The sequence below is a fragment of the Geospiza fortis genome, unplaced genomic scaffold, assembly GCF_000277835.1.
Source record: "Geospiza fortis unplaced genomic scaffold, GeoFor_1.0 scaffold13, whole genome shotgun sequence".
Classification (NCBI taxonomy): Eukaryota; Metazoa; Chordata; class Aves; order Passeriformes; family Thraupidae; genus Geospiza; species Geospiza fortis.
The window spans coordinates 1,207,129-1,216,867 of record NW_005054384.1 but is presented as its reverse complement, the minus strand read 5'-3'; the positions used below and the strand labels follow the sequence as shown (position 1 = coordinate 1,216,867).

Genomic DNA, 9,739 nt, shown 5'->3' with positions numbered 1-9,739 from the left:
CCCTCCAGGCTCTGCCTCTTCATTTCTGAGGCACTGCACTCATACAGAGTCTCCTGCCGCCTTTAAATATATCTCTTCTTGTGGAAGAGGTTTCACAGAGACCTCTGTGAGCCAGAGGGAAGTTTGATAAGAGGATCCATGTCTACCCCTGAAAGAATTTCCTACCAAAGTTGTTGACATAGAAACCAAGAAAGAAAGAAGGATAAATAAGAGAAACCTGAAACTGTCTATTCCAATGAGCACTTTGTCTTTCCTGACCAATGCGTAAAGTGTAAACTTCTGAGTTTTGTAAGAATGCATAAAAAGCACGCATGTTATAATAAAAACGGGTTTGAAGCCTTCTGAATGGGAGTGTGGCTCTGTATTATGACCATCTTCAACTAAGACAACTTTTCACCCTGTGCAAAAAGCAGGGGAGGTTTTGGACTAAAGCACCCTGTGTTGACAAACTGTAATCACAAATCCCTTGTGCAGCATCTGACACCCTACCAGCACTGGGTGAAACTTTAACTGGGGGCCAGGGAAGAGATTCCTTCAACAGACTGCTGGTCCAGCAGGGAGCCCAGCCCTCTGCAGAGACAGGGAACACAGAAATGAGCTCAAAGGTAAGGCCACGTTCCATTTTAATGAATTCCTCTCTGAACAACAGGCAAGCTTAATATTTTTGAGGAAAAACATGAAAAATTCAGTCCATTTGCCACCACTGGAGAAAATCCTCCAACAGGCACCCGTTGCCTCAGGCAGAAATTCTCCTGGCAGCCAACAGGCTCTGCCAGCTGTGGTACCACAGAATAATCAAGGTTGGAAAAGACTCCAAAGTCATCGAGTCCAACCGGTCCCCACCACATCTGCCACCCACCCGTGTCCCCAGGTGTGGATGCCATGGGACAGAGAGAGAGAAACAGCAAGCATTTCTCACAGCGACTTGTGGGAATTCTCAGGGAGTTGAGAGGATGTGATAATCTGTTAAGCATAAACAATCTGCAGGTGGTGTTCTTCTACTTCATCTTTCTGCTCTTCTCAAGGACTGTGAGGAAGATGTCTTTGTTAGTTAGCCAATCAAATAGAATCTGTCGTATCACTCTATAAAAACCACGCGGTTCTCTTGAATAAAGCTTCTTTGCTCTTCCTACAACACTGCCTCCTGCCTGCCCCTGTGTCGTTCTCAGCACAAGAGTGACACCCAAGTGCCACATCCATACACCTTTTGAGAGTTTCCAGAGCTGCTGATTCTTTGCAGCAGAACGCGTGAAAAGCGCCAGCTCGGCTGCTGAGACGTTTGCTTTGGGTTTGCTGAGACATTTTGCTTTGGGTTTCCTCATTTCCAACCAACAGCTAAATCAGCCCCGCCCTGCGTGGAGCTCAGCAACAAGATGAAGATACCCGCCCTGGGGCTGGGCACCTGGCAGGTACCGGCGCAGGAGGAAGGCACAGGGAGGGAGGGCGGGGATGCGGCGGGAGATGCCGAGATGCGAAATGAAGTTAAAAACAATAAAAAAAAGAAGGAACCAGCCCTCCAAGAGCGGGATCCGTGCCCTGCGTGGGCAGGATGCGGCCGATGGCGGCCGCTTGTGTAACCGGGCGGGATGCCAGGCGCGGGGGAGGGGGCAGCGGGGAGCAACAGGCAAGGGGGAAAAGGCAGAAAAAAACACAAATTAAGGGCTGGGGAAGGTGGAAGGAGGCACAGAATAAAAGAAAGAAACTGAGCAAAAAGAGCGAGCGGCAGCGCTCGCAGCCCCGGGATGGGGTCGCGGTCGGAGGGGTCTGGGCACGGAGCCGCCCTGGCCGGGAGGATTTGGGGAAGGCCAAGTGGCGAAACTCCTTGGGCAGCACGGGGACAAAGAGGAGAAATGACAGTGGAGGCTGCGCTGCTGGCAGTGGCAGAGCTGGAGTTCTTGCAGAAACAAACTCCTTCCCTGCAGAAATGCCGCTTGCCTGGAAACTCCGTCGGGTTCCAGTGAAATGCAGGGGATGAGCAAACCCCAGGAGCAGCTGGAAAGGGGGACTGTGAGGAGCTGTCACAGCACTGGGACCTGCCAGGGGGACATGGCAGAGCTCATGGCTGGCTTCTGTTTGCTTCCAGGCTCCTCCGGGAAAGGTGGAGGAGGTGGTGAAGTTTGCTATCGACGCCGGCTACCGCCACTTCGACTGTGCCTACTTCTACCAGAATGAAAATGAAATAGGGAACGCAGTCCAGCAGAAGATCAAGGAGGGAGCTGTGAAACGGGGAGACCTCTTCATTGTCACTAAGGTACAAGGATGCAGGATTATTGGGGCGTTTAGCTTTTCTTGCAGAGGAACCCTTACTGTAGCTGTAAAGTAAAATTAAAGTAATATTCCCTTCTCTGATGTTCACTTCATGGTTTTCTTGTTGTGTCTGAAAAGTCCCATCCTGTATTTGCAATTTGGACTCAGCTTTATCAGGAACTGCTGACAACTTAGGAAAGATATCACAGCTATTGCTGATCTAATAATTTCCTGACATCGATTAAGTCAATTGTACAAATGTTCAGTGGGACACACCCAGCATAAGGGGGGAAAAAGTTTAAAAAAAAATGGCAAGATAGTTGTCTGGATTCATCAGTGCTAAGCATGACATTTGAAATTTCTGTTATGTACAAATGGTAATGCTGAAAGGGAACAGAAATCAAAGTATTTTATAGGTGTTTTCTTCATTCCTCATGTCATCCACTCATCCCAGATGTGCTCCTTAACAAAAAGAATAGTTCAGCTAATAAATTTGGGGGTTTTCACCAGCAAAACCAGAAAACTTGGAGTATAACTAAGATTTCCCATGTTAAACTTTGTTTTTGTTAAAGAACATGGTTTCTTTTAATACTTGTTCATCTCTTTAAAAGCTTGAATTTTGATTTCAAAAATTAAGTAAAATTGACAACTGTTCTCCATTCTCTTCTCTTTTCTGTCCCAGTTAAAAGAGACAGAAAGAAGGTATCTATGAGCTGCTCAATAGTGAAAATTTAGGCTGAAAAAAATAACTGTAACACTTTGCCATGTCAGATGCCAGATTGTTACATTTATACCTGAGAATATCTTCTCATAAGTGGGAATCCTGACTCCACCTCCATGACAGTTGGCTTTGGGGTCTGTTTGTCCTGCCTTAGCAGTGAAATGTTAAATCCTCATCATCAGCATGCACTGACTTCAGTGGGGAGGGAGTTTTCCTCCCACACCTCCAAGTGAGAAGCTTCTGTGCCCTGGTCTGCCTTGTAAAGTGACAGTAAAGTGACAGTCGGGCTTGTTCTCTTCCCACAGCTGTGGAACACCTTCCATGAGAAGTCCCTGGTGAAGGTAGGGCTCCAGAAGAGCCTTGCTGCCCTCCAGCTGGACTACCTCGACCTCTACCTGATGCACTTCCCCATGGGATTCAAGGTACTCCTGCTCTCCACACCTTTCCCCCTCACCTGCCCAGGAACGCGCTGAGTTCTCTCATCTTTGCTGTGGCCATCTTCATCACACAGCTGGGATTTGGGGTTCATTTGGCTCTTCCCTGATCCCTGTGGTAGCAAGAATTAGGTGTGTTTTATCACGGGGGTCTGGGCTTTTCATGCCTTTTGGAATGAGGTGTAAGTGTGAGCCCCCTGGGTCTTCTGGGAACCAGCACAGGATTGTGGTTATAGCATGGACATCTAAGTTTTTGGGGATGTTGGCTTGGCCTGAAGTGACCAGCAGTGAAAAGTGAAGCCTAGCATAGAAGGAATGTGTTTCTTCCCCCAGTCTACATCTGTGTAAAATGAATAAGAAACTAGAATAAAGGGGCTGTGGAGTGTCAGTTCCCTCCTCTCCAGGCCTGCCAAAGTTACATAATTATTACTAATCCCCACACTCTTTGCATGCAGGGACTCATTTTGCAAAATATGGCCCTCATCCAAAAGAGAATACTAATGGGCAAGCATCATTTTTAGTTATGCAAGATGTTTAAACAACCTGCTAACTTGCTGCCTGTAAATGCAGTTCAAAGTGCTGGCACACTGTAGGAAATTACCCACTTTAAAAAGTCTGTGTATAACCTGGCTTGATTTAACAGGCTGGTGAAGAGCTGCATCCCCTGGATGACAAGGGGCACAGTGTTCCCAGTGACACAGATTTCCTGGACACGTGGGAGGTAAGGCAGTATTTGCCCTTCAGAGAAAGTATCAGCTCTAAAGACGGAGCAGAAATCTGTGTGCAAAATGAAATTGAGGGATACGTTCGGGTGTGAAGGACAGCCACACAAAATTGTACTTCAACCTGCTTGTATCTCTTGTTTTGGGGAGCAAGAAGGGGATGCGTTTAGTAAGGCTAAAGAGAAGGAAGCTGTCAGCTCTGTAGTTACTGTTCCTAAAACATTTGGATACACACAATGGTAGAACCAACCCTTCAGATTAATCTAGGTGTGGCTGTTAATGTACTGGGTGTTCATACAGTTAGGATTCTATTTTCTTTTATGAACCAAGATACTTTTATGTAATCTAATCTAGCGTGAGTTGTTTGTTCATTTGCCACAAGCTTGAGAGAAATAAAATAATGTAGTTTGACAGCAATACCACCAACTCACACCCACCTTGGTTGTCCTTACTCATTAGGCCATGGAGGAGCTGGTGGATGCTGGCCTGGTAAAAGCCATTGGAGTCTCCAACTTTAACCATGAGCAGATTGAAAGAATCTTGAACAAGCCAGGACTGAAGCACAGGCCTGTAATGAACCAGGTGAGAATTTTCTTTCCTTTCCTCAGCTAACCTTGCAGTCTGGAATCATAGAATGGATTAGGATTGGAATCATAGAATTGATTAGGATTGGAATCCATACTTTAAGGATTATCTAGATCCCCTTTCCATGAGGCTGGAGCCTTCCACTTAGAAGTATTCCTAAATATATTTGGAATATGTGTGTGTATATATAATCAGAGTATACTTAAATTCATATTATACACATGTTCTATGTAAATAATATATAATAAATATTTAGAGTAATCTTAACTATATTCAGCAAAATCCCCACTGGGAGTTTCTGCACCAGCATGGGACTATCCAGGGATGAACAGGACTTATTTTTCAACATAAAAGAAACCCTTCAGCTTCATTATAGAAAGGAGGTTGAAGAGTACAATTACACAACAAATTCTCACCACATACCTCATGAATGTAATCACAGGACAGCAGCAGCCTAGGGATCTTCTTCCATTTCCAAAATTCTTTGCGCGCAGCTGAGGGTGCTGAATGCCCATCTCTTCCAGATGGGGAGTACCCAGGGAAATCCCCACACCAGCTCAGGTGTAAGTTAACTCCTGTACATGTTTTTCATGTCTCCATGCCTGCTAGTGAAGCCCTGGTGTCCAGAGACAGCTGGGTGTGCGCACAGGGCCACGTGAGGGGCACAGACACAGCCCTGTGGTCATGCCATGGCTTGTGGCAGCTGAGCAGCATCCCAATGGAGCTCCTGTTGCTTCCAGGATGTCTTACCCAAATCTGTTTGTAACATGAACTTGCTTCCTTAGGGTAGCTCAGATCATCTCCCCAAGCTTCCTCAGGAACGAGAGAGGCTCCTTGAGGTAAGGAGAGGTTGGGTGCATCAGAGCAGAAAATAAACTTGAGGCATTCTAAGCTGCCCCTCTGACAATGCAATCCTGCCCTGTAGTAGTCCAGGAAGGCTCATTTCCCAGATTCCACACAGATAACACTCTTCTCATCTGTTTTTTGTTTTCTGTGGGTAATATGTAGCATGAGAAAGCTCTGTTCTCTGCTAGGCCTCTAGGTACTGCTGTAACATTAACAACTTTTTCATAAAATAGATTTGAATCTGATACTGGAAGTCAAGTCTTCACATTTTCTTTGACCCAAGAGGATTTAAAATGTAATGCTCTGCAGCTCAGCAAAGTCTGCCTCTTTTATCAACCATCTTTCTGTGCTTGCAGGTGGAGTGTCATCCATACCTGACCCAGGAGAAGCTGGTCAAGTACTGCAAATCCAAAGGGATTGCTGTGACAGCCTACAGCCCCCTGGGCTCTCCTAACCGCCCATGGTAGGAGAGCTCTGCAGCCTTTATATATACAAAACACTGCAGTTGAACTAGGAAGATTATTATCATTATTATTATCATTATTATTACCATCATTGTTATCATTTTTATTATCATTATTACTATTATTATGATTAAATTAGGTAAATGGTGCAGTTAAAATGAGAAAAGTTCTGTTGTCTTGATGCAGATTGTGTCACATGATGTAAGGCTCCTACAGGGAAGCCATCACCTTTCTACTGCCACCATCTCTGTTTTTTAACAGGGCTAAGCCAGGGGAACCCACACTTATGGATGACCCCAAGATTAAAGACATTGCAGCCAGACATCATAAGAGCCCTGCCCAGGTAAGAGCAAACCATTCCTCCTCCTCGGATGTCTTACAGGCCAGTCCTAGCAGATGCTACTTTCTCTAGAGATACATTATAATGTATGACTCTTCGTATTTGAAGAGTCAAATTAATGACTCTTCATTCTGCCCAAGTTCTTAAAAGCATTCATAAAAATCATCAGCCGTTTTCAAGGAGGTCTTGAGTGCCAACTTTTGGGTTGGACTGATCAGGAATGGTACATGCTTACCTCAGGTGTTCACCTTCCTAAATTTTTATTCCTTTTTCCAGCTAAGTTATCCTTCAGAACAGTCCTGTAATTTGGAGACAGATTTGATTGCTTCCATTCTGCTTGTGTTCACAAGGAATTATTGAAAGCTGCTTGATTATTTAAGAATTTTTTTCTCGCTATTAGTTTGCTAGTCACACAAATTAGTTGTTGCCTGGGGCGTGCAGAGACTGCACTTGAAACAAAGCCACGTGTTCACATGCAGTCAAAGAATCATACTTTAGGGCAGAGCAGGATGAAAACATTTTATGCAACAGTTGTTTTTTTTTTTGGGGGGGAGAACTTTTAAATTCTGTAAATATGTTTTTCCTTTTATGGACTTCCAAAAGTTGAACCTTCGTGAGTACTTACCTGTGAGCCCAAAATAATCTGTAGTGTCATTATGCTCATTGAGTCTGAGCACTCACATAATACAAGCCAGAGCATCATCAGTTTTCTCCCCTTGCTACTACCCTAAACAAAATCAAAACAAATCCTGCAAAAGCCACAATGTAGAAACAATATAGGCTAGAAAAAGTTATGGTTTTGCAGTCTTCTGTCAAATACCTGAGCAAATCCTGGCATATTGAATTCCTGGGGGCAAAGTGGTAGTCTTCCAAAGAGTGAAAAATAAATTATAGATTAAAAGAAAAAAAAATCCACAAATTGTGTTTCAATAGATTTCCTGGGACCTCAGTGTTCATCTCCTCTTTGTTCTTTCCTAGGTCCTGATCCGCTTTCTGGTGCAAAGAGACATCATTGTCATTCCCAAGTCTGACAAACCACACCGTGTTGAGGAGAACATGAAGGTGAAGTTTCCTTGGGAAATGCTGCTGCCTGGTTTTGTGCAGGATGGGCACCCACACCCATAGCCCCTCTGTGTTTCCAAGCAGCACCTGAGGCACACTGGAAGAGGGATAGAGAGATTTGAAAATCTGGGGAGAAGCATTTTGTTCCTGCTGGGAGAGAAATGGGTTACACCAGGGCTGCCCCAGGTTTGGACTTGCCCTTGGGGAAAAGGTTAACAAGTCCTTAGGGTGTAAAGGAACAAGCTGAGAACAAACACTAGACCTGTTAGAGTTTGTCTCACTGTGAGGCTGTGGCTCCCCTTGGCAGTGAAGTTTGAAGTTTAGCTGGATGTTTGTTCATAAGGTGTGGCATCTTATGTAATACCTTTGTATTGCTTTCAATCCATGGTGAGAGGGTTTGGAGTTATTTTTCCCATGAACCCCATCAATAACTCTTCAGATGATGACCTGTGAGGCAACTATTTGCAGTTGATAGCCAGCAGCCCTCTCTCATAGCAGAAAATTTACCTCCAGTTCCAGTATTTGTGACACATCCTGAGCACCTAAAGTCTTCTCTGTGTGCATTACAACCCAAAGTGCAGCAGTGCTGGAATTCAGCCACCCAGAAATGTAAGAGCTTGGTATGAGCAGCACCTCAGAAACAAAAAGATTGTCTTGATGATTTCAAGGGTTCTTATTTGCCTGAGAAATGAGAGGATTGTTTAAATGTGCTTAATGCATTCCTACCTCAAGTCCTAAGTGCATGAAGCACACTTAGGAGCTAACTACTCACAAACCTAACTAAAAAAAGCTTTTTTTTTCCTCTGTTCCTGCTAGGTGTTTGACTTTGAACTGTCCAAAAAGGAGATGGATGTCATCCTCAGCTTTAACAGGAACTGGAGGGCAGTTCCAGTGATCCAGTACGTTCCTTATTATCCTTAGTATCCATCTGTCCTATTTCTGTCTGTATTTTCACTCACCCAGTCTTGAAAACACACATGACCAAAACCAAAACTTTAAACTTGAATGAGGCATGTTCTGAATCTTCAGGAGGGAGATTCATTTGGAGTGTTCCCTCCAGCATGTTGGTGTTCCAGGGGCTTTCTCCAGGCCTGTGTTCAGTTCAGTGACAGCTGCAGAGTACACTGGCATTTGGGGAGGGAGGCTGCAACAGGGAAATGCTGCTCAGGACATTTTCTGCACTGCTTGAATAACAAAGTCTTTCTCTTTTCAGAGCTGTCAACCACAAGGACTACCCATTCAAAGCAGAGTATTAAATGCAGGTGGTTCCTGCAGGACCTCCATTTACCTCCTTCCAGATTAGATGTGCTCTGCAGCTTGATCTTCATTTCTTCTTCTGTACTTGATAATTGTTATGAGCAGTTACTTTTTCCTCCTTTTTTTTAAGGAGGAGACCACTAACTGATATAAGAATGCAGCAATAAGGGTGGGATTTTTGTAAAGATACTTAGCAGAAATCTGGTTTTGATTAGTAGTAAAAAGACAGTGTCTTTTCCTTTCCTTTTTATCTGGTCTCCCTTAATTAGAGACATGCTTAACAAAAAACCAAGGACTTAAATGGAGTTTTTTATAAGTTACTTCCAGTATGGTCAGTCATACTGGCTCATGAGTCACTGTCAAAGAATGCTCTAATTGCATCGCTTTTTATATATTTGTGATTTTCATAGTGTATTTCTAATGCTTTAAAATTTTATATGAATAAAGTTTATTAACCACAAAAATTGATCTGCGTGGTCCTTAAATTGTTTTATATATAGTTTTTCTAAAGTCTGGGGTTTTACAAATTTTAACACAGATAGAAATAAGTTTCTATAATTTCTGTACTAGGACATACAGATCACTTTGTGGCTTATTCTTCAAAACAGGATTGTGCTCTAGAGTAAGGACCTACAGAACAAAAGTTGCCTCACACAACCCTTCCTCTGGCAATCTAGAAATTGAACTCCTCTGTGATTCCTGGGGAAAGCTGAAGGCAGCATCATGGGCAGGAATAACTCACAGTAAAACCCAGACAGCTGAACACAAGGGCTGCCTCCAACATCAGAATGGGAGTCTCAAACAAACTTAGATTTTTGCAACTCTGCTGGCACCACCCAGAATATTACACTTTATCTAAGAAAAGCACAGGAAAAACTCTTCTTAAAAATCACCAAAGCAAACCTTGAGACAGCTTCACAGTTAATTGCTCTAAAATATTTTCATATTCAAACTCAAGTATTTTCATATCCAAATTTTTTTTTTTCAGATTTTGTTAGGCTAAAGCCAAGCTGGTTTGTGGCATCAGGAGGGATGTCCTGAGGGGTTCTTCATCTCACAGG

At 43.8% G+C, this 9,739-nt stretch overlaps 1 protein-coding gene across 1 annotated transcript; it reads left to right on the top strand.

Moving 5' to 3' along the window:
* Positions 1 to 1,355: 1,355 nt before the first annotated feature.
* Positions 1,356 to 9,146, top strand: LOC102037443 (aldo-keto reductase family 1 member B1-like). The gene is made up of 10 exons (XM_014308774.2): positions 1,356 to 1,409; positions 2,084 to 2,251; positions 3,274 to 3,390; positions 4,046 to 4,123; positions 4,584 to 4,706; positions 5,912 to 6,018; positions 6,281 to 6,362; positions 7,338 to 7,421; positions 8,238 to 8,320; positions 8,635 to 9,146. Exons 1-10 carry the CDS (start codon positions 1,374 to 1,376, stop codon positions 8,675 to 8,677), a joined length of 921 nt encoding a protein of 306 aa, XP_014164249.1. The 5' UTR covers positions 1,356 to 1,373; the 3' UTR covers positions 8,678 to 9,146.
* The last annotated feature ends 593 nt before the right edge of the window (positions 9,147 to 9,739 follow it).

Bases quoted from the DNA above. Each gene is read 5' to 3' on its own strand.
- LOC102037443 (XM_014308774.2), top strand. From the start codon at position 1,374: ATGAAGATACCCGCCCTGGGGCTGGGCACCTGGCAG. The intron at 1,410-2,083 runs GTACCGGCGCAG...GTTTGCTTCCAG, and splicing joins TGGGGCTGGGCACCTGGCAG to GCTCCTCCGGGAAAGGTGGA. The intron at 2,252-3,273 runs GTACAAGGATGC...CTCTTCCCACAG, and splicing joins ACCTCTTCATTGTCACTAAG to CTGTGGAACACCTTCCATGA.